This window comes from Eptatretus burgeri, chromosome 3, assembly GCF_056783735.1.
Source record: "Eptatretus burgeri isolate ZD-2024b chromosome 3, Ebu_testis_v1, whole genome shotgun sequence".
Taxonomy (NCBI): domain Eukaryota; kingdom Metazoa; phylum Chordata; class Myxini; order Myxiniformes; family Myxinidae; genus Eptatretus; species Eptatretus burgeri.
In genome coordinates this window covers 21,598,104-21,622,273 of record NC_140963.1, presented here as the reverse complement: position 1 = coordinate 21,622,273, position 24,170 = coordinate 21,598,104, and the positions used below count along the sequence as shown (strand labels likewise).

The window sequence follows — 24,170 nt, the reverse complement described above, 5'->3', positions numbered from 1 at the left end:
GTTTGCCGAAAGGGATTATAGGTGGCACCACTATCCATGACCATCCAGATCCCAAAGATTTTTGTTCAAAATATTTTAGTACCCAAACCATACAATAAGTTTGTAAAGGAATTTCCTTGGGAAACTGATAGTTATTCTAAATAATTTACTTTGAAAATGGAAAAAAATTCAAGGGTGTCAAAATCTCTAAACTTTGGGTGTAGCCCAAATGGCAGGGAATGGGTCAATCACATCAAAAACTTTGCTGAGTTTTACACCACACACAACCTAGGATAAAAATTTGAAAAACATCTCAAGACATCAATGTTAATGGGTGGGACTATCTCATAAAAATTCACTCTTAAGGACATCATAAAGGACAAACCACAGGCATGAATAACTAATGTAATAACGTGTTAAATACGTTGGTGTAAAAGAAGATGAAGACATCAATGTTCAAATGTTACCATTTTGGGCCTATCATACAAAAATTCACTTTTAAAACAAACAGTTAGTTTCCTGTTTGGAATGATTTTCAGTTTTTTTTTGATGGCCAGACATGCAGACAGAGTAAAAAAACATCTCACTCCTCTCTGCACAAGTGAAATCAGAACAAATTCAGAGACAAAGTACTGCTAAACTACAGGTTTGTTTTCCGATTGATGTTACAATTTGTGTTCAAACTAAAACATTCAATTTAAATTAAACTAATCCTCGATCATAAACTGGCGTTTGTAGACGGGTGGACAGACATGAATCAATTGCTTAACCCCACTTTTGACTTTGCGTGTGTGAGGTAATGACTTGCGTATGTGTAACCTCCTTCCAAGTATCTTTGACATCACTACCTCCGCTGATGACCTATATTTTTTGGAAAGAAAACTGCAAATACCACAAAGGTAATGTGGATAACCACTGAGCCAATGACCCTGTACCTCAACCAATGATTGGCATTTATGATGACAATGGACTGGAAAAGCCATCAACACAATGGTTTGTTGGGGTTTGAATTATGGGAACATGGACAAAAAGAAAAGTTGTGGATTTCAAGTGAAAAATGTACAGAGAAAATATAAATCCAGCAAAGATGGAAGGAGCTACTGAAGTGAGTACTCACCAACAAAATTGCAGTTCAGCAACCAAATTAAAACCATTCTCACAAACCAAAGGGCATATCTTGAAGGTGGAGAAAGAATTGGTGGTAAAGATGTAAAGTCAAGAAGATGGCAGCAAGTACCAATTACGATTTATAGCTGGTCATGAAGTGTGGTTTGAGAGAGAGAGAGAGTGTGTGTATGTGTGTGTATGTGTGTGTATGTGTGTGTATGTGTGTGTATGTGTGTGTATGTGTGTGTATGTGTGTGTATGTGTGTGTATGTGTGTGTATGTGTGTGTGTGTGTGTGTGTGTGTGTGTGTGTGTGTGTGTGTGTGTGTGTGTGTGTGTGTGTGTGTGTGTGTGTGTGTGTGTGTGTGTGTGTGTGTGTGTGTGTGTGTGTGTGTGTGTGTGTGTGTGTGTGTGTGTGTGTGTGTGTGTGTGTGTGTGTGTGTGTATATATATATTGTTGCGGGCTGGGTATCGGCTGCGAGCACGACCACTAGGTGGAGCAGTAGGGTCGACTCTATCGAGCACCCGGAATTCAGATCGTACCTTTCAGAAAACTCTGACAAGTACGGGTCCCTTACTGGACCATGAATCGTCAATAATTACACCACGTTTTACAGAGTTATTTGCCAATCTTCAAAATACCGAGAGCTCCACGTGGCAAGTTTACAGAGTATTCACACCCTCGACGGCGCTCGTACGGAACGAGCCGCTAGCATGCTCGAACCGTGTGCGACCCGAGCGGACGGTCACCGAGCTTCCGTCAGTCCAAATGTCCTTTTACAGCGGCAACAGCCTTTTCATTCACAAACACGTGTGACGCTAAGCCAATAAAAGAAACACAAAACAAACTGATACATTTAGCATATGGGTTTATTTACGATGGGGGGAAGGAGGGAAGGAGGGAAGGACGCAAGAAGGCAGAGTTATCCAACGAAAGAGATGCACGTATGTACAGCAAGGCACTTAACAATTTATTACTTACTAGACTGGCGCCACAAACACAAACACAAACACACACCCAAAAGAAACGGTGGCCACAGCCTTTATTGAGGCCTCCAGATCGGAGGGAAAGGCAAACTGAAGACCAGAGCCTGCCTCGGACCTGTCCACCTCGTGTGGTTTTAGAGCTGATTCGAACCGGGCACCAGCGAGAGGCGAGCCGAATCCAGACACCAGCGAGCAGCTTTCCGAGCTCCGCTCAGTGCTCGTGCCGACAACCAAACCTCTCCTCTGTATCCCGGACCGTAGGAGGTTTCTCGGCCACCTCTCCGAGTCTCCGAGTTGAACGTCAAAGCGATGGCCGACAACTCCTCGCCCGTTCAACCTGCCCGTCAGATCGACCACGACCCTGCCTGCTCTCTGGTCATCAAGTATATCAAACTCTCGCAAGTTCACCGACTGAGACATGGCACGCAACCCTTGCGGTTCTTGTGGGGGATGGTGGCTCCCGAGCTCTCAGGATCTCTCCAGCTATCGTCCGATCGCGCCGCACCCTAATTCACCTTGTCTCGGGGGGGGGGGGACGCCTCCGCCCTTCCCGCTCTCCCTTACTGGACAGTTTTGGCGCACAGAATCGCTCGTCGCCCTGTCACTGGCCAAAACGAGCGGCAAGTCCGTCGATTGGCCCGGGGGCATGCTGACGTCACGCGGACCGCCTTTCTCACCATCGCGAGGCTCCTCCTTGAACTCTGCCCACCAAACAGGCAGAGGAACATTATTCTGCATGGGCTCCACCCACCAAACAGGCAGAGGAACATTATCCTGTGTGAGCTCCACCCACGTACGTGCTGACATGCACGCAGACAATGGCGTCGGTGTGAGGAAGTGAGGTGAAGGCGTGTTGTTGTAGTTGGTGGTGGTGTAAAAATAAAAGAAAACCCTATCAAAATAACGCACATACTTACCGATATAAATGTTCTATAGGACCTGGATGTTGAGTGCAGTTAGCTTCCAAATTCATAACAATATTACATATCTTTCTAACCTCTGAGTGACTGACTCACTGACTCACGGACTTGACATTAAAGATCGGTACCTTCTGGGTGAAGCTGTTAATGCACATGGTGGTCTCATTACTTCAAGCACCGATTTGTTTGCAGTCAATGGAATTTTCAACATTAGTCTCCAACACAACATTTCAAAACTGCCAATCTTCTTCCTTTTTCACTGTCGATGAATCACATCCACAAATTGCAACTGGAAATATTCACCAGCCTCCTCTTCACCAGTCTCCTCTTGGTTTATGTTGTCACATCTTTACCTTTCCAGACAATGCTTTTGTCCTCAATGCGAACAGTCCAAAAATTTGGCCTCCACAGTCACCACTCATTTCAATATTAGAACCCAGGAAGATGAAACTTTTCACTATTTCCATACGATTGTCTCCCAGTCTGAACATGTCGATCTTCTCAGTTGACAATATTATAATCTTTTTATCCCCACACTTTTTCTAAAAAAAATGTGGGTAAGGGGGGGGGGGAGGATATTGTAATCAGCTCCGTCTGTCACGCTATTTCCGAAACGGTTGGGCATAAATTCACCAAACTTGGTATCTATGATCACCATCTGGCAAGAAGGTACGAGAGCAGAAAATTTTGGCCCTGCCCGCTTGGACCGGATCAAAAGGTCAAATCCTGAAAAATGCAATTGTGGGTACAGTTTTAAACATTTTACAATGAAACTTTGAATATGCAATCAGCATTGGGAGATGCACTTTGAAATATGTTAGGATTTTTGGGGGATTTAACCTATGGTTCATGCCCCAGGAGGTGGGGACTTCGGGTCACAAGGGTCAAAGATAGAAAAACAAATTTTATATCAAAATTTGACATCGGATCATTCCTGGTGGAACTTTTTGCCATCTTTCAACTTTTCTTTTGGTGGGAAGCGTGGGCATTTTCAATGGCACGTCATCGACTTTGCTCTCGTTTAGTTTTACATAAAGACCAGCTTTTGTCAATTTGCTTCTTCAATGTTTGCAGCAGTTTCATTAAAACATCTTTACTTTCTAGTATCATCAGCATACCTTCAGTTGTTGATAATCTTCCTCCAATCCTGATTCCAGCCTTCGTTTCACTCAAGTTTGATTTCGTCATGCTATACTCACGACACAGATTGAACCAGTAAAGGGAGAGAACGCACCCCTCTATTCTATCGGAAGTGTATTTTGGATCATTATATTGTTGGAAGTCGAATCATCTTCCTATCAAATGATTTCCCACAAGGAACGGCATTGTGCTGCAGTATCTGCTTGTACTTCTCTTTTTCAGCATCCCGTTGATTTTGAACGGGTTTTCCTACACCAAAAATATGAGATACAAACCCCAGACAATCACAAAGCCCCCTCGTGTTGAACAGTCGGCTAAAAACATATCTGGACTCCGTTCAGGGTACCGGCGATAGCTCGCCTACTCGTCACGAAGGACACCAAGGGATCTTTAACGTCCACCAACCGGTGGATGGGATACCCGCTTAACCTCCATTCAAGGGACACATCGGTGAGTCACCTTGCCTGTGAAACACCTGGATGAGAGTTTTATCGGTGTGTCGGGATTCGAACCCAGGCAAGACAGCTTCGAGGCGAGCGTGCATCCCTCTCGTGGTCATCCTGGCAGCCCCACGGATTCTTACCGAGATCTTTGTCGTTTATCCCCAGATGGTTATCCAGCTCGGTGCACACTTTGGAGACGAGAGAAAGATACTCAAGCCGACGCAGCTCATCGGACTCATCAACAGCTGCGAGTGCCATGGCTCTGAGGGGAGGAGAACAATTTTCCATGTGCCATAAGTTTTGGAAGGAAAAACCCGGAATAAAGATTCCCGATTCCGTGATTCAATGCATTGAACATTGTCAGTAACTGCAGCGACGGCTCGATCGTAAACACAGCATCCATAACATGTTCCATGTTACATAAAGAGTCCTGTTTAAAAAAAAACCCTCGAGAGTACAGTGGGAGAGTATAGTGGGAGAGTACAGTGGGAGAGTATAGTGGGAGAGTACTCTCTTCAGCGACAGTCGAGTGGACCAAACAATATCACTTTGGGAACGATGTCGAACGTTTTGGCCACTTTCGATCGCTCACTAATCAGACAGCTGTCAGTTAATCCCTTACAACAAATCACTTCAATGTTTACCTCAAATTCCTTACCCGAACAAAAACCATTCACAGTGCTGGTCGCAACAAAATCTGACGTCATCACGACCGGAAGAGGAAATGACGTCGCCAGATTTTTATTTCCAGGCTCTAGCTATGCCACTTATCCAGTGGGTTTTATTTCCATCCGCCGGAGTTAATGAAGAGGGTTTCTTCCGATTTTCCTTTTGTCAATATACAGTACATCGTTCTCCTTCTGATTGACACATAGCTACTGTACTAGTTGCGGTGTCGATCGGGATTATTTTCTCTTCCTGTCACCAATTCTGTTTTCATAGCGTCTTGCTGGCATCGTCGCAGAAAACGAATAATGTAAATGAGGAAACATTACATGAACAGTTTATTAAAAACTAAAAAACTGAAGAAAAAAAAATGTCGAATTAACGAAACGGATTTCACCTCAGATGCTTATGACGTCATATTACGTCACCATTTACGCCCCGCCTTCGACGCGCGTCTTTTCGAGCCGACCTCTCGCGATACAGGAAGGACCAGTCGGCCAGCCGTGGTGACTATGAAGTGCTGTGTGATCGTCGCGTGCACGATCCTCCTCGTCGCCATGGTGCTGGCGGGGTACGTGCTCCTTCACGACCGGAACCCGAATGTTAATCTGTGAATGGTGTTCCGGGCTGTGAACTTGGTTTTGTGATCTCTGTGTACGTGTGTGTGTACGTGTGTGTGTGTGTGTGTGTGTGTACGTGTGTGTGTGTGTGTGTACGTGTGTGTGTACGTGTACGTGTGTGTGTACGTGTGTGTGTACGTGTGTGTGTGTCATGGCAACAGGCGGGACTTCTACAAGATACTCGGCGTGTCCCGTTCCGCGTCCACCAAGGATATCAAGAAGGCCTACAGGAAGCTGGCCATGCAACTCCATCCGGACAAGAACCCCGACGACCCGCAGGCCGCCGAGAAGTTCCAGGACCTCGGAGCGGCGTACGAGGTGTGTGATCCCGACCTTCGTGTTCTCTTTTAAACTCATTTATTATCGGACCATCCTTGTACGTGCGTCCCCCGATGGACGAATTGGTGTCCGCGCTTGAGAAGCTTTTTCGAACGCGAATCGATAACGGAAATTGCGAACGGCCCCCATTGATGAAGTAAATCTTGACGAACACGTATCGCTGGGGAGAGACGCGTTGTGGCCGTTTGCTATTGGTCGGTTGTTGCGTGACGTCATGCTTACGTCGTCGCCCTCGTCGAATTTACTTGTTATTTCGGCGAAATATAAAATGGCTCGTGAAATGCGTTCGAATGAAAAAATAAATGTGGTTACTTTTGTTTTTTATATACGTCGCTCTGTAGTTATATATATATATATATATATATATATATATATATATATATATATATATATATATATATATATATATATATATTTACTATAACTTGAATTATTTATTTTATATAAATTATGTATAAATATGTCCAATGTAGTTATTATATAATTCTGGATTATATGTCATAATTCTAATTTAGTTATGTAAATATTAAAAAAATTTTAATAATTGCATTAATTAGAAATTATGTATAATTTTTTCCACTGTAATTATTATACAATTCTGTATTATATAATAATTTAATTATATAATTATTTTATTAATTATATAATTATGTATAAATTTGTTCACTGTAATTATTATTGTAATAATTATATAATTGTTTTATTAATTATGTAATCTATAATTCCAGCAATGTCTGTGACCGCTGTTTCTCGACAACCACCGGTACGATCTAATTGAAACTTGCCAGGTATATTGTTGGGGACCTGAGTATGTGCCTTTTCAAGGTTTGATAATAATCGGACAAGTGCTTCCCAAGTTATGGCCATTTATTTACCAAACCAATGACAGGACACGTTGCTGTGTAGACGTGGCCGATGGGGAAAGGGCGCCATTTAGTTACCAATGACAGGACACATTGCTGCGTAGGCATGGCCGTTGGGGAAGAGATCCTCAGCTGCGTTCCCCATTACGGGTTACAATGTACGGACTTCTGGATAGTGGTGACTTACTGTATATTCTAATAATTTCTCGATTTCTGATGCGCATTTATAGATAAACACAATGCCCCAATCCAGTCGTCGTTTACGAAAGCGAAGAAACGGCCTGTGTGGTTGTTTGAAAGTTTTTTGTTTTATTAATTTTTTTTGCACATACGGGCACGCGAGAGCGAAGGAACGGCCTGTGTGGTTTTTTTTGGCACTCGGTTTGAAAGTGTTTTTTTATTGCACTTATGGCCACGCACGTACGGGCACGTGAGAGCAAAGGAACGGCCTGTGTGATTGTTTCTGGCACGCAGTTAGAATTTTTGTTTTTATTTTGCACGTACGGCCCCTGCACTAGTTATGTATAAATTTTTCCACTAATTATTCTATAATTATATATTGTATAATGATTATAATATAATTATGTATAAATTTTTCCACTGTAATTATTATATAATAATTATAATTTCATTATATAATTATTTTATTAATGATGTAATTATGTATAAATTTTTTTTATACATACATAATTACATCATTAATAAAATAATTTGTATAAATTTGTATAAATAAAAAAAGTATAAATTTTTAAGCCTGGTGTTGGCGCAGTGGTTAGGGCAGCGGCTTGGGATCCAAGAGGTCTTGAGTTCAAGCCCCGTTGGGCCACTGAATTAATACACCAGGGGGTTGACTCAGCCTGTCATCCTTCCAAAGTCGGCGAAATGAGTACCAGTATACTGGGCGGTGTATACCCCGGTTAAGATAGGTGTACCTTATCCCTGTGTCGTAAGAGGCGACCAGGGTTGCGTCAGGAAGGGCATCCGGCGTAAAACATGTGCCAAATCACTATGCGGATCATACAGATGACCGCTGTGGCGACTCCTAACGGGAGCAGCCGAAAGAAGAAGTAATTATGTATAAATTTTTCAACTGTAATTATTATATAACTAGTGCAGGCCCGTAGGTGCGTGCCCGTAGGTGCGTGCCAGTATGTGCAGCTTCGTTCCTTCGCTCTCGTAAATGACGACTGGATTGGGGCATTGTTTCAATTTGATCGGACCAACCGTATCATAAATGGCCATAACTTGGGAAACATCTGGGAAACATACTCAGGTTCCCAGCGTCAATTGTGACGTCATAACAAGCGAAGAAGAAGAAGAAGAATTGTGCCGCCTCTCTCTCTTGCCCCCCCTCTCTCTCCCCTCTCTCTTGCCCCCCTCTCTCTCTCCCTCTCTCTTGCCCCCCTCTCTCGCCCTAGTCTCGCCCCTCCTCTCTCCCCATCCTCTCTCGCCCCTCTCTTTCGACCCCACTCTCACCCCCCTCTCCCGTCCCCTCTCTCGCCCCTCCTCTCACCCCTCTCTTGAATTGTGACGCCCCTCTCTTTCACCCCTCTCTCTCACCCTCTCTCTCACCCCTCTCCTCTCTCCCTCCCCTCTCTCCCTCCCCTCTCTCCCTCCCCTCTCTCGCCCCCTCCTCTCACCCCTCTCTTAAATTGTGACGCCCCTCTCTCTCACCCCTCCCCTCTCTCCCTCCCCTCTCTCCCTCCCCTCTCTCCCTCCCCTCTCTCCCTCCCCTCTCTCCCTCCCCTCTCTCCCTCCCCTCTCTCCCTCCCCTCTCTCGCCCCCTCTCTCGCTCCCCTCTCTTGCCCCCCCTTAAAAAATAAATAAATCAAGAAACATTAATTGTGACGTCATTCGTGATGTCATAGCACCGTGTCCTGTCATTGGTTGACAGATAAATGGCCGTAACTTGGGAACCGCTTGTCCGATTAATATCAAACCTTGAAAAGGCACATACTCAGGTCCCCAGCGTCGATTGTGACGTCATACCAAACGAAGAAGAAGAATTGTGACTTCAATCGTGGGGAAATAAATAAATAAACATTAATTGTGATGTCAAAGCACCGTGTCTTGTCACTGGTCGACAGATAAATGGCCGTAACTTGGGAACCGCTAGTCCCCCCCTCTCCCGCCCCCTCCTCTCTCCCCCTCTCTTGAATTGTGACGCCCCTCTCTCTCCCTCCCCTCTCTCCCTCCCCTCTCTCGCCCCCTCTCTCGCCCCCTCTCTCGCCCCCTCTCTCGCCCCCTCTCTCGCCCCCTCTCTCGCCCCCTCTCTCGCACCCCCTCTATCGCCCTCCTCTCCCCCCCTCTTTCCCCCTCCTCTCTCCCTCCTCCTCTCTCGCTCCTCTCTCTGTAAATGTATTCACAAATGTATTCACAAAAAACAAATAAATAAATAAACATTCATTCATGACGTCATAGCACCGTGTCCTGTCATTCGTTTGGTAAATAAATGGCCATAACTTGGGCACCACTTTCCCGATTAATATCAAACCTTGAAAAGGCACATACTCAGGTCCCCAGCGTCGATTGTGATGTCATACCAAACGAAGAAGAAGAAGAATTGTGATGTCATTTGAGATGTCATAGCACCATGTCTTGTCATTGGTCGACAGATAAATGGCCGTAACTTGGGAACCGCTCATCCGATTGATATCAAACCTCGAAAAGGCACATCCGCAGGTCCCCAGCAATATTCCTGGCAAGTTTCAATCAGATCGGACCGGTGGTCGTCGAGAAACGGCGGTCGCATATAGACACATACAGACAGACAGGCAGACACACACACAGAGATTGCTGGAATTATAGATAGATAATTATAATTGAATTACATTATTTTATTAATGATTTAATTGTGTATAAATTTTTCCACTGTAATTATTATATAATAATTATAATATAATTATTTTATTAATGATGTAATTATGTATAAAGTTGTCCACTGTAATTGCTAAAAACCAATCTTGGAATTTTAAATTTTAAATATATGATGTCATCTGCTTTTGAAATAAGAGTGCGGTGGTGTTTTGTCGTTTGAGTTGTGAACATGGAAATTTTAAAGGTGTTATGAGGTATGCATTAAATGTCAAAGCGTATGCAGGTGGAGCATTTTCCTGATATTGCATGAATGAAGTTGCAACAATCCATCGCCGAGCTGGATGGATGATGCCCTCTTATTCTGAAACTTTCCAATGATTAGCTCTTGCTAAGGAAGGTTATGCAGACACTGATGTTATTTATTTATTTTCCTTTAAGGCAACGTAATGAGAGTTTGATTACAACCGGCTTTGCGGCTGGCAGGATGGCCTGGCTCTCGAGGTATACACGCTCACCTCAAAGCTGTTTAGCTTGGGTTTGAATCCCGACACAGCTATAACCTGTCATCCGGTGTCTCACAGGCAGGGTGATTCATCACTGTGTGTGCTATCCCTCGGATGGACGTTAAATTGGGCATCCCGTCTGCCCCCATTAGTTGGTGGCCATTAAACATCCCACAGTGCCCTTTTCGAAGAGTCGGCAAGTTATTGCTGGCACCCTGGAACAAATTACAAATTCCTGCCCAAATTACTTCTTTTTCGTGAAAGACTTGGGCAAAGAAAACTTGCCCCGGCCAACCCCACTCGAACGTGGGAATAATTGTGGTCGTAAAATATTACTCCTAATAATAATGAGACCACATCTGGCTTTTATCCAGATATGTGATGTTGAGAGGTTTGTTGGTACCTGTGTTTGCATCATATGTGCAGGTCCTATCGAATGAAGAAAAACGAAAAATTTACGATCGACATGGTGAGGAGGGTATCAAGGATGGTGGTCACCAGTCACATGGAGATGTTTTTTCACAGTGAGTGTTTGTCTTTAACCATGCAGCCAACAACAATGATTGCTATTTGATTATTGTGAAGTTTCAGGAGCAGCCGTGTGATGATGTGCATGCCTTCAGTGTAGGGTCCACTCGGTGATGCTGGTTGGTTTAAAGTGGTTACTGTAATGTACTGAATGGAAGATGCTTAGCAGGCAGACACGAGCGGAGGAACAGTTGAGCGGGGCTGTGTTGCACAAGCGCGAGCGCGGGCGTACTCTGCCCGCGGCTCTCCTTTATTACGTATGCACACGCACAAGCCGCGTTCGACTACTGCATTCCTACGACGCCTCAGGCGGCGCGCACACCTTATATCCCTTGCAGATACGATGACCACTCCGACCACTCCCACACCACCATGCCCTTCCCCGTAGGCCCGCAGACTCCACCACACTCCTCCCCCCTAAAACTATGATTATTAAATGATCACCATTATAAGAAGCATAAACAACACGAAGGACTTCGGTATAATAACCATGAAAATAAAATGAAAACAGCGAAGTATAACAGCACACCACATCATATAATGCGTGAAAGCGGGTTGATGGAGCTGCCCCGACCAGATTCCGAAGACACAGCACCTCCCAAACTCTGGCCGCGTTACCGATATGAAGCAGCAAGGCGAAAAGCACAGCAGCCCTACCCAGCGGAAACGCCCCCAGGCGGCTCATGCTGACATGGCCCGCGGCGATCTTTCGAGCCAACCTCCCCCGGCACCATCAAACGCCTCCGGCCCACTCCCCCCAGGCAGACCCGACGTAGATAAACATTCCGAGGCCGGAAGCCCGCTGTCTGGAAGCCGTGGTGCCAGCGGCAGCCTTGATCGACCTTGGCCGGGGGCGCTGAACAGCGCCGCTGGCTGTACGCACTTAATGCTCCAAAACAACCCATGCACCACAATCAGTTGAGACGCCAACGCCCGTCTAAACGGCCTTGAGCGAACACAGAGAGCTGCGCTCGCAACCAGAGGTGGGGGTAACGCCGACCAGTGCACCAGTCTTGGTTCCGAGTCGATCTCCGAGACCCACACGGCAGCTAGACGGTCGCAATTCCATTTAAACCACACTTCAATCATAGGCTCGTTATAAATCACTACGAACATCACTCGAAGCATTGCAAACTCATTTTTCCGTACAGCGCGGTCTTTTGATAAACTCCCAGCACATGACAAAGCAACTACCTGCGGCCCGGGACAATGGAAGGCCAACCCAACCTTTTTATTCGCCACCACTGCTCCCAAAGCCCCCACATCACATTGATCATAATACCAACCCCATTGACTGATCTCCGCCAAATCCACTTTCACACGAGAACTGCTGGCATTTATTTCAACAACGTTAAACTGCATCACTAGAGCAAGGAAAAACACATATGCCATGAACAACAACCCACAACCCACATCACGAGTCCGCTTCTTGGTTGTCGACTCGATGTTGTGACTCGCGACTCCCTTTAACGCCACGGGCTCACCGCCACCTGTTGAAGCTGCCTGAACAACACCGGCGCGCATTGCCTCACGAACGCTGCCGAAGCGCGGGAACTCATCGCGAGCGAAGCGCGGGAACTCATCGCGAGAGCTGATACGGCTCTCGCCACTCCCGAACCGCACATCACCGCCGCAGGCAGCAACGAACGGTCGCTCCCGCTGCATTGACGCGGCCCCCGCCGCCAGAGCCTCGCCCTCGGTACTCGACGAAGGCCTCGAAGAGAGCACTGGCACATCTGGAGGTACGAACCGGAGATCCAGTCCGAGGTGCGCCAGCCAGTCCCGACCCAAAAGGGCGGGCCCCTCCCCTCGTACAACGAACACCGAGAGCCGGGCGCGTCGATCTCGGTAGCGCACGGAGACGTCGGCCCTCGCAAGCGGTGCAATCGCTTCACCGGTGTACGTGTATAACGACAAGGCCGTCTTGACCAGGCGAATACCGCGAAGACCACGAGCCGCCTGCTCACCCATGACCAACACCGCAGCCCCGGTATCCACGCAAAACACAGTCGGTTGGCCATTCACTTGGACCTCCACCGTGAAAGGCGTCGTCATCTCCGAACCAACGGAAAACAGACTCAACCGTGGTTGCATCTCCTGCTCCGGCTCGCCGGCATCGTCATGCCCCGGTTGCAGGCCGATCTCCAGGTCACTGGGGTCCTCCCGCACCTCGTCATCCAAGACCCCAACGGAGGCCCCCGCCATCCGACACACACGCTTCAAATGTCCCACCTTGTGACAATGCAAACACACGGTGTTCTTATACGGGCACATTTGTCGCAGGTGCGGACCCCCACACCCCCAGCACCCCCGGAAAGCCCCTTCGCTCCAGGTGCGACCGTGCTGCAGTGCCCCTTCGCTCCCGGTGCGACCGTGCTGCGGTGCGCGCCCTCGTCCCGCACCGCTAGGCGCGCGTGCAACCTGCGGCACTTGAGCCATCGCGTGGACTCCGGGCTGCGCAACCTGCGGCACTTGTGCGGTCACCGCGTGGACCTCGGAATTAGCCGACATGCCCCAGCTGGAGCTACTCATTACGTCCTGGCCAGCAATGGTGCGGACATCCGTGAGTGTCTGCTCGACAGACGAAGCAGTCGCGACCGCCGAGTCGAACGTGATGTCGGTCAACCGCAGGATGGCTGCTACCATCTTTGCGTCTCGCAGACCAGAAATAAGACGATCTCTGAGCCGTGCCGGACGCTCCTCTGTTGTGAATTTGCACGGCACAGCCGAATGCTTCACCCGTGCTACGAAGTCGGCAACGCGCTCCTCGCCACCCTTAGCGAGGTGATCGAACTGGAACCGCGCGAGATGTAACGACTTCTCTGGCGCCAAGTGGGTCTTCATTTTCGCCACGATGTCCTGAAACGATAGCTCGTCATCACTGGGCCTATTTGGAGCCACCAAATCACTCAGCAGCCGGTAGTGCTCCGTTGATAGCGAGGCGAGCAAAATCGCCTTGCGTTTCTCTTCATCCTCTACATCATTCGCGCGAAAGTAGCAACCTAACTGTTCAGAAAACAACTCGAACTCATCTCCCCCGAACACGGGTACGCGTCCGTGCGCCATGCCCCGACCTTCTGCCATGCTCGTGCTGGCTAGACCCTTGACTCCGTAGCTTGGAACCGCACGGGTTACTTGCCGCCCTGCACACGCCGATCCGAAGATCCTCGTCAGCCAACTGTAATGTACTGAATGGAAGATGCTTAGCAGGCAGACACGAGCGGAGGAACAGTCGAGCCGGGCTGTGTTGCACAAGCGCGAGCGCGGGCTTACTCTGCCCGCGGCTCTCCTTTATTACTTATGCACACGCACAAGCCGCGTTCGACTACTGCATTCCTACGACGCCTCAGGCGGCGCGCACACCTTATATCCCTTGCAGATACGATGACCACTCCGACCACTCCCACACCACCATGCCCTTCCCCGTAAGCCCGCAGACTCCACCACAGTTACAGACTTTTGGAAGCTTTGTAGATAGTCCAACTTATTTTATTCCTCATCCTGGCAATATTTCAGGCACCTTTTTGAACGAGGAAGCAGATATTTGGACACTACAGTGAACAAGTGATTTGGCTATAAAAGGTGTTTTTGATTTATTGATGAATCAATTACTTAATTAATTTTTTGATTAATTCATTTTCAAAAAGTTACAGATTTGGATGAATCATCCCAACACCAACCAACAAAAAGTTACACATCCCAACACCAATCGATAAAAAAACTGGTGGTTTAGGTATGCTATTGGCTAATTGATTAAGAAATTAATTATTTTACGATTATTGTTGATTTCTTTTAATTCTGCAATTGATCAATTATTGTACACCGCTCCCTCCCAATTTCGACTCGATGTGCTGCAAGCGCCTGGCGATGTCACACGCCGCAGGATTGATGTTTATTTATTTATTTGGCATGGGGGCGGTGTACTTTGTATGTACGACTACTTGTTTTACCTTTTGTTTGGAAACTAATAATTTGAAAACTCTGAAATGTGCTTTTCTTGGGATTTTATTTTCCATTGAACCTTTTTATCTCTAAACCAATATTTGGTTTATCTCATCATTCAAACACAGGGCCCGTTCCTGCCGAGCTTTGCATCATGTGCTGCTTGCATGCCAGTATATTAAAAGTAACCACTGATTGGCCAAACGCATATGATGAGACCATGGCACAATCTGGTGCTGTGCTTGACTTCCTGTTAAAAGCATGTGTGGTTCACTCGTATTTTCCTTTCTATTATTTTCGGTCAAGGCTCAGGGAACAGCTGGATAACAAAGTGCAGCTGATTTATTGGCAACAGATTAGAGAGGTATAAGTGGGCAAGGCACAAAGAGACAAACAACACCAATCTATAAAAGCAGAACTTTTAAGGATCTCATTGACTTATTTAACAAACTTTTTTTTTCTTCTTCTTTTTTCTTTTTTTACCAATTTCAGTTTCTTTGGTGATTTTGGTTTCGAGTTCTTCGGTGGGCCCCGGCAGCAGGACCGAAATATTCCCCGGGGCAGTGACCTGGTCATAGAGTTGGAGGTGACATTAGAAGAAGTGTATTCAGGAAACTTTGTGGAGGTGAGCAGTTACGGTGCGATCGCTGTCAGTCGTGGATGTACGCTTGATGAAGTTAAACAATTCAATACTGCTATTGATGCCGGCAGGATTGCCTAGAGGTATGCACACTCTCTCCATTAAGTCGCCTCACCTGAGCTCAAATCCCGACTCAGCTATAAACTATCATCCCAAGGTTTCGCAAGCAGGGTGATTAATCAGCGTGTGTGTCATCCCTCGGATTGATGTTAAACTGGATGTCCTGTGTGCCAGCATTTGCTCGCAGACATTAAAGATCCCACGGTGTCCTCTGAGAAGAGTAGGCGAGTTATCGCCAACACCCTGGTCAAATTCAAAATACCTGCCCTAACTACTACTGGGAGAGAGATGGCAAACTGCCCAGTATAATGCTTGCCAATAAACTGCTCAGACAGTGTGGACGTTCTACAACAGAGTATGGTACATCAGAATCAGAACTACTATTGATGTCCAATACAGGCATGCAAATTGGGAGGTGCTATTTAGGCGAATGGAGATTGTATACATAATTGAGAACTTGTCTTGAGGGAAGTGTGCATGTTGAAGAGTTATTTGTCTACATTGTAGTTGACCAATCATCCACTATCCAGGTTTTTCTTCAGTTCTTCATTTATTTGTGGCATTTACCTAGGTGGTGCGAAGTAAGCCCGTGGCCAAGGAGGCGCCAGGCAAAAGGCGATGCAACTGCAGGCAGGAGATGCGCACCATGCAACTTGGGCCTGGTCGGTTCCAGATGACGCAGGAAACGGTTTGCGATGAATGCCCGAACGTAAAGTAAGCCTTCCTACCTGCTCATTTATCAATGGAATGATTGCTGATGTTGATGTAAATGATCCTATCAAAAGTCATGGGCCAACCACTTCCAGCTGTGAGAATCTGCCATGCTTTTGTTTGATTTGCAAAACCAAATGGTTAGACATGGTATGAACAGTCACAGAACGGTGTAATTTTTCTGAACATTACGTCCCAGAGGAAGGAGTTAACAGAAATCCACCGAGATTCATTGGCTGTCGAGAAGTGAGCACTTCCTTTACGACTACTTTGTAATCCCAAATCGGCCATGGGGGATTTTAATCGTGCAGTGTAAGACCATCATTTTTGATAGAGCATTAAAAAAAAACATCTCGGAGGGAAAATATAACTCTGTGAAGAATTTTCAAGTACAGAACAGATGTAACTTTTTCATCACATCAATACTTTGTCACCTTTTTAACATATCGAATGAACATATTTTGGTGCATAATAAAAATTTCAGGCAATTACAAATACATTTCATTGAGCCTCGCATCAAATTGAACGTGAGGTACCTGTATGCAAGTTATTACCCCGTGGAAGCGAAGCGAAAAGTGGGGTTAAGCAATTGGTACATGTCTGTCCGTCTGTCTGTACAAACGTCAATTTATGATCAAGGAACAACTTTTTTAAATCAAATGTTATATTGATGCCTCTGGTGACGAAGTCGCCGGCGGCATAATGTTTTCGGGTTGTCCGTCCGTCCGTCCATCCATACTTACATCCTTGCAAGTTTTCTCTGCAGCCGCTTATCCGATTGATGCAAAAATTTTTTTACCATCGATGCAACTACTCACGCAGAATTTGGCAGCCATGTTGGAAAAACGCAAAAACTTTGGGCCTCTATCTCTGAAACCGCACCATGGAAAAAAAAATTGAAACTTGGCATCTGGCAAATACTCTGCATGGGGAATAGCTGTGATTTGACTATGACGTCATCGATGAAGTGGTGTCCCTGTCAAAATTTGACACGAAGAATGCTGCATTCGAACAGTATGAAAATTTGAGGTTCATCTTGGGATAGGTTGGTTGACAGAAAATGTTTTTATGACATCAGTCCCTATGTTTTATGACATATAGGGTTTGGCAGCCCTATATACAGTCATGCGCCACTTAACGAAGGGGTTACGTTCTGAGAAATGCATCGTTAACCGACATCGTCGTTGTGTGAACATCATATATATATATATATATATATATATATATATATATATGTATATGTATATATGTATATATATATATGTATATATGTATATATATATGTATATATATATATATGTATATATATATGTATATATATATATGTATATATATATATATATGTATATATATATATATATATATATATATATGTATGTATGTATATATATATATATGTATATATATATATATGTATATATATATATATATGTATATATATATATATATATGTCTATATATATATATATATATATATATATATATATATATATTTTCGTTTTTGTTTTCGAATATCGTACTAGCACAAACCTAGACACCTAGGCTGTATGGTGTAGCCTATTGCTCCTCGGATACAAACCTATACAGCATGTTGCTGTACTGAATACTGTTGGCAATTGTAACACACATCCAAGAGAGATGGAAGACACGTTAGTTTTACCTTTGTCCTGTTCATGATGGCCATCGGTGTTGTTAGCAGCAGCTTACAATCTCCTCTCGCATCGATGATAGGTGAATAAATAGCGTTTGGATTTTATAAATACGTAATCATTGCATCGATGTTATAATTTACAAATGAAGAAACGAGCACCTGTCAATTGTGTGATATGTTTTCGGAACAGTGCGATTGTTTTAACAACATAAAAAGCTTCACTAAAAATAAATTTTTGTTTTAATTTTGACTGTAACAACAAGGATTTATTCGTGGAATTCTTCAATTCAAAGGTAATTTACTTGCTAGAAAGTAAACGTGCAAACATTGGTTCAGTTTGAAAGCCGATTTCCTTGAATCCCGATTTAGCACGACCCTGCTTTTTTCGCGATGACATTTTATGGACCTCAACGATAGCATTATAACGGGGCCACATAGTCGTTTATCATTATGAAGTATTATGTACTGTACAGTGTACATAATTGTATGTGCTATTTTTATACGACTGGCAGCGCTACATCGGCTACATCACTCGGCGATAGGAATTTTTCAGCTCCATTATAATGGAGGTGGCAGATCCGTCGTAAATGCGATTATGGGACCACCATCGTATATGCGATCCGTAGTTGCCCGAAACGTCGTTATGCGGTGAATGACTGTATATAGATTTATTTTCTCATTTTTTTAATCCTTTTTTTTTTAGGAAAATCTTCTCCAGAACAGCTTTAAAGATCGCAGTGAAACTGCACATAAATGATCGACGAGCCATTGTGAATAAAGTTTGATAACTATGACGTCATAGGTCATACGGTCTGGCAGCCATATTGGATTTACCCGAAAACCTGCAAAAAAATCTTCTCCAGAATGGCCCTACAGATTGAGGGGAAACTTAACAGACCTATTCACCATGCCTTGGGGATACTAAAATGACATAGAATAATTGATATCATGTGGTTTGGCTGCCATATTGGATGAAGAAAAATATTAGTTTTCTCTGGAACAGCTTATCCGATTGAAGCGAAATTTGCCAAGCATCATCTAACACTATAGCTGTATACAGTGTGGAAATGATGGCATCATACGTCATGTGGTGTGGAAGCCATTTTGGTTTGAAGAACGAACCTTTTCTGATTAAAAACGAAACTTTACACACGTGATCCTCGACTAAATCACGGGCAGAGCCAAAGTTTTCAAAGCCATAAGCCACATGTTTTGGCAGCCATGTTAGTTTGAAAACCACAACAGATCAATGTGAAACGTATTGCGTTACATCGAGCAAGGGCAGTGGATCACAACTGAAAAGTTTCGCATCAATCGTGACAGCGGTTTCCGAAATATAATTTTTAAATATTTTCCTTGAAACCAAAATGGCTGCCACACTACGTGATTGATGTCATTTTTAAGTCAAGTGTGGGCAGCAAGGGCAGTGGATAACGGCAAAGTCTAGTTTTGATTGCTGAAACGGTTTCAGACGAATAATTGTTTAATTACTTCATTTAAACCAATGTAGATGCCATACGTGACTGATGAGGTCATTCTTAAATAATATATTTGCAGCAACAGTATTAGATCATCACTGCAAAGTCTCGCATCGAAAGGCGAAGCGGTTTCAGAGAATTTTTTTATTTTCATATGATCGACTCTATGGGGAATATTGGTCTCACAGCCATGTTGGACAAAAAGCCTTACCCGATCAACGCTAAACTCCAACGATGTGATCGGCCACTCATTCTGAATTTGATTTGATAAAGAGGATGTCGTGAGTCAGGTGTCCGGGTTGTATCGAAGCGGGTGGCATGCTTTTTTTCACCATATAAATTTCACGAAATTTTCACCATAGATGCGACTACTCATGTAGAATGTTTTTGTGATAACTATGTCGTCATATGTCAGGTGCTGTGGCAGCCATGTTGGAAAAAAGTAAAAACTTTGGACCTCTATAATCTCCGAAACCGCTTCATGGAAAAAAATTGAAACTTGGCACATGTGAAGTATTCCCCACGGGAAATGTGTGATTTTTTTATGTCATACGTGGGTTCGTTATGATGTCATAATTGCACATGTCAAATGCTTTATCCAATCAGTATGAAAAATTGAGGGTCATCCAGGGCTAAATTGTAACTGGAAAAAAATTTTTATGACATCAGTCACATAATTCGGCAGCATCTCCCACGATGAGGCTGAGTCTTTGGGCCTCTCTCTCCCTCACCGCAGGCTGGTCAGTGGTCTTTCTGTCTTCTACCATCTCCTCTTCAGCCTCGCCCACCCCCCCCCCCCCCGCTCTCTCTGCGATATGCCCTCACCACATTTCCGCAGGGCGCTCGAGGTCCGCCAAAAACCTCGTTCTGGTAAAACTACCAAAATCACGAATCGCTGCTCACCTTCACTCTTTCATTCCTCTTTTTCCCCGCCTTTGGAAGAAACTCCCTCACTCTATTCAATCCCATTCTTCCCTCCAGACCTTCAAAACAGCTGTTCACCGCCACCTCTTATCATCCCCCATACAAATCCTCGATCTTTTTCTACCCCTGATAATCCACCCAAGCCCACCTCCTTGAAATTCCCTGCTTTCCTTCCTGAAAGTCTGTGATGTCCATTTTGTATTCCCCATGTTCTCCGCCCCATCCCTCTCCCTTCCACAGATCTCCGAATGTCTCTGCTCCCCACTGTTTTGTCCTTCCCACTCCCGCCCCTCTTGTCTCATGCCCCCCTTGCTGTGCGTTGTGTCTTCGCTCTCACACGAGCCTCAACAAGATCTACAAAAGAAATAAAATAAAAGCCATATTGATTTCAACATAAAACATTCAAAAATCTTCTCTGTAATGGCTGAACAGATCGAGGCGAAACTTTACAGATATGATTGCCGATCCATGAGAAACAAAAAGTTCTCCACCAATGATTTAATATGTCACATGGTTTGGTAGCTATGATTGTTTTTGTTTTTTTTTTTGAAGAATAAAATTTTAAAATCTTCTCCAGAATGGCTTGACAGATCGAGAGGAAGCTTCACTTCCATGTTCCCCAAGCCTTGGGGATACCAGGGTGGTCACGAATATTTAATAGGTCACATGGTTCCCCAAGCCTTGGGGATACCAAGGTGGTCACGAATATTTAATAGGTCACATGGTCTGGCAGCCATATTGGTTTGAACAAAAATCGTGAAAATTATTCTCTTGAACCACCTCATCAATCGACGTGAAACGTCACAGTTTTAATGTAGTAGTCATGTGGCAGGGGTGCAAATTAACGGTCGCCAATGGCGCCTAACTTTTGTGCTGGGCGGGTACACAATACTGCCTTACCTGCCCGGCTGGCGAATCACCGGTGATTCCTGTTATTTTGTACAAATTGTACTAGCTTCTCTACTAGTTTTCTCAACTAGAACTACTGTTTTTGTCCGCAGAAATCCGTAGAAATCACCGGTAATTCTGCGGCGGCCATTTTGTCTGTTTTCATCTCGTTCCAAATCATGCGAGATTTGACGGTTTGGCGTGGTTTGGACGCATTTTCTCTTGCCCAGGTTAGTTAAATGAGTGAATTTGGGTGAATTAGTGAGTTCCATGGGTGAGGTTAGGTGAATGAGTGAGTTTGATGAGGCTTTTGGGTTAATGAGTGAGGTTAGGTGAATGAGTGAGTTTGATGGGTGAGGTTGGGTGAATGAGTGAGTTTGGGTGAGGTGAGGTGGATGAGTGAGTTTATATGTGATGTTGGGTGGACGAGTAGTACCCCCACCATTGTCCATCACCCACAACCCACCCCCCTCCACCCCATCGTCCATCACCCACAACCCCCCCCCCATCGTCCATCAGCCACAACCACCCCATCACCCACAAAAATGCCCTCCCCCAGCACTACTCACAACCCCCCTGCCCCCCATCACCCACACAAAAATGCCCCCTCCATCACCCACAACCTCCTCCTCCCTACATCATCCCCCCACCCCCATCCCACTCATCAAACTCATTCATCCATCCATCCAACTCACTCATCCACCCAACCTCCTCCATCAAACTCACTCAATTTGCAAACTTCCTCCATTAAACTCACTCATCCAACCAACCTCACTCATCCAACCAAACTCACTCATGTGAGTATATTAAAAGTGTTTGATATCAAATTTGTGACTTTTGTCTTTATTTTATCGGGCCGGTAGAAATTCTGCTCTGCCGGTAACTTTTTCTAGTCACCGGCCCTGCTGGCCGGTGGTTAAAAATGTTAATTTGCACCCCTGTGTGGAATATATCTTTCTATAATTCCAGAAGTGTGTGTGTGTGTGTGTGTGTGTGTGTGTGTGTGTGTGTGTGTGTGTGTGTGTGTGTGTGTGTGTGTGTGTGTGTGTGTGTGTGTGTGTGTGTGTGTGTGTGTGTGTGTGAGACCGCTGTTTCTCGACAACCGCTGGTCCGATCTAATTGAAACTTGCCAGGTATATTGCTGGGGCCCTGAGGATGTGCCTTTTCAAGGTTTGATATTAATCGGACAAGTGCTTCCCAAGTTATGGCATTTATTTACTAAACCAATGACAAGACACGTTGTTGCGTGGGCGTGGCCGATGGGGAAGGGAAGCTCAGCCGCGTTCCCCATTACGGGTTACAACGTACGGGCTTCCGGAGAGTGATGACTTCGTGTATTCTAATAATTTCTCGATTTCTTATGCGCATTTATAGATAAACACAATGCCGCAAGTTATGATCGTTTTCATATTAGACGGTGCATAAATTTCGGTAACATCAGAGTGCTGGTATGCTCCGAACCAGGAAGTAATTTTTTTTCTCTCTTCTCTTCTCTTTTTGTTTTTCCTTGCGATGACATTGCGAAAAGGCAAAATACGTTGGCGCAAATTGAATAATTGGCCATTAAAACCTAAATTGCGAATCATCGTAACTGTGATATACAAACTTCCGCGCCACACACGTACGGGCACACGAGAGCGAAGAAACGGCCTGTGTGGTTGTTGTTTGTTGCTCGCAGTTTGAACATTTAGTTATGATTTTTTTTCTTTTTTCTTTACGGGCACGTACTATTGTTTTAAATTTCAACCTGATCGGACGCATGGTCTGGCAGCCAGAATTATTTAATATTTTAAATCGGGTTCAGGGATTCAAATCAAACTTGGTACAAGTATGTATAATGATGTCATAATGTTGGCGGACGCATATCTGGCGACGTCGAAGATTTTTGTTCTAGTTTGAGCATGAATCGGAAAACAAACCTGCTGTTTAACAGTACTTTGTCTTAGAATTTGTCCTGATCGCACATGCACATACTGTCAAGGAGTGAGATTTGTTTTTTTTGTTTGTTTGTTTTTTTACTCTTTCTACCTGTCTGGCAAATCTAAACAAGTCTACTCTGTCTAAACAAAATTGAAAATCATTCCAAACAGGAAACTTTCTGTTTTTAAGGATGTCATAAAGGACACAAACAACTGGCATGAATAATGAAGTAACATGTTCGACAAGGTGGTGTAATAGACACAGCATCAATGTCAGTAAATTCTGGAATAAACTTATTTTATTTAAGTTGAATTATATACTTGAACACTGTATAACACACAGCCTTCTTGTCATTTCCAAAATTCTTCGATTTAGCAATACTTGGACATGTTACATAAGGTGGTGTGTAAGGGTGATGTACAAGACTGCTTCAGTAGTGCTAAACTTCTTGAATTTTTTTGAACGATCTTTAAAATGATTATTTTATTCAAAATTGAAGTACAGGAAGACCCTGACATCTGCGGGGCTACGTTCCTGAAAAATGGCAGGCATTATTTAAATGGCAAAAGGGGGATAGTTTTTTATCAAAAGCTTGAGATATGTCCCGAGAGATGGCCCTGATCTCATGTCTGACATTGAGGGCCTCCACCATTGTTGGGAGAGTGGAAGCAGCGTGTCCAAGGTAGAGTGACCAGGTGGCTGCATTAATTAATTCCCAGGCTGCATTAATACCAGTGGCAGTGGATATAGAAGACCAGTCCTGAAGTGTTAAAACAAGCTCAAATGAGCTAAGATCCTCGTCCTCTTAATGATGACGTCATAAAAACGAATATGACGTCAATGTGATGTATCAGGTTTGCGATAACTTATGTGCTAATGCCCGGCTTGATTCCCGCAAACATAATTCAAAAAGTTTGCCTAGTTTCAGAGATAATTTTTTCGGCGATTTCCATTAGCGGAGATATTTTGACGTCATAACTTTTTTTCTAGGAGGAATTTTCAAAATAGGAGATCGTTACTGTCTGCGAAGGGTATTTTTACATAT

At 44.6% G+C, this 24,170-nt stretch overlaps 2 protein-coding genes across 4 annotated transcripts in view; one reads left to right on the top strand and one right to left on the bottom strand.

Annotated features, from left to right (window-relative positions):
* The window catches only part of DHX8 (DEAH-box helicase 8), a 107,402-nt gene extending 102,032 nt beyond the window's left edge, over window positions 1-5,370 (bottom strand). Inside the window, exons 1-2 of one of the 3 annotated variants that reach the window (XM_085872614.1) lie at window positions 5,234-5,370; window positions 4,716-4,837 (exon numbers count right to left, since the gene is read on the bottom strand). In XM_085872614.1, coding sequence (XP_085728740.1) covers window positions 4,716-4,833 — 118 coding nt within the window. In that variant the 5' untranslated portion in view covers window positions 4,834-4,837; window positions 5,234-5,370. Of the gene's footprint in view, window positions 1-1,096; window positions 1,117-4,715; window positions 4,838-5,219 lie in introns of those variants that run through there. The other 2 variants (XM_085872613.1, XM_085872615.1) reach the window with 2 other exon arrangements.
* A 284-nt stretch (window positions 5,371-5,654) lies between these two features.
* Window positions 5,655-24,170, top strand: part of DNAJB11 (DnaJ heat shock protein family (Hsp40) member B11) — a 30,257-nt gene continuing 11,741 nt past the window's right edge. Inside the window, exons 1-5 of the mRNA XM_085872617.1 lie at window positions 5,655-5,812; window positions 6,023-6,179; window positions 10,810-10,907; window positions 15,346-15,478; window positions 16,125-16,267. Of these exons, the coding sequence (XP_085728743.1) occupies window positions 5,754-5,812; window positions 6,023-6,179; window positions 10,810-10,907; window positions 15,346-15,478; window positions 16,125-16,267 (590 nt within the window). The 5' untranslated portion in view covers window positions 5,655-5,753. The remainder of the gene's footprint in view (window positions 5,813-6,022; window positions 6,180-10,809; window positions 10,908-15,345; window positions 15,479-16,124; window positions 16,268-24,170) is intronic.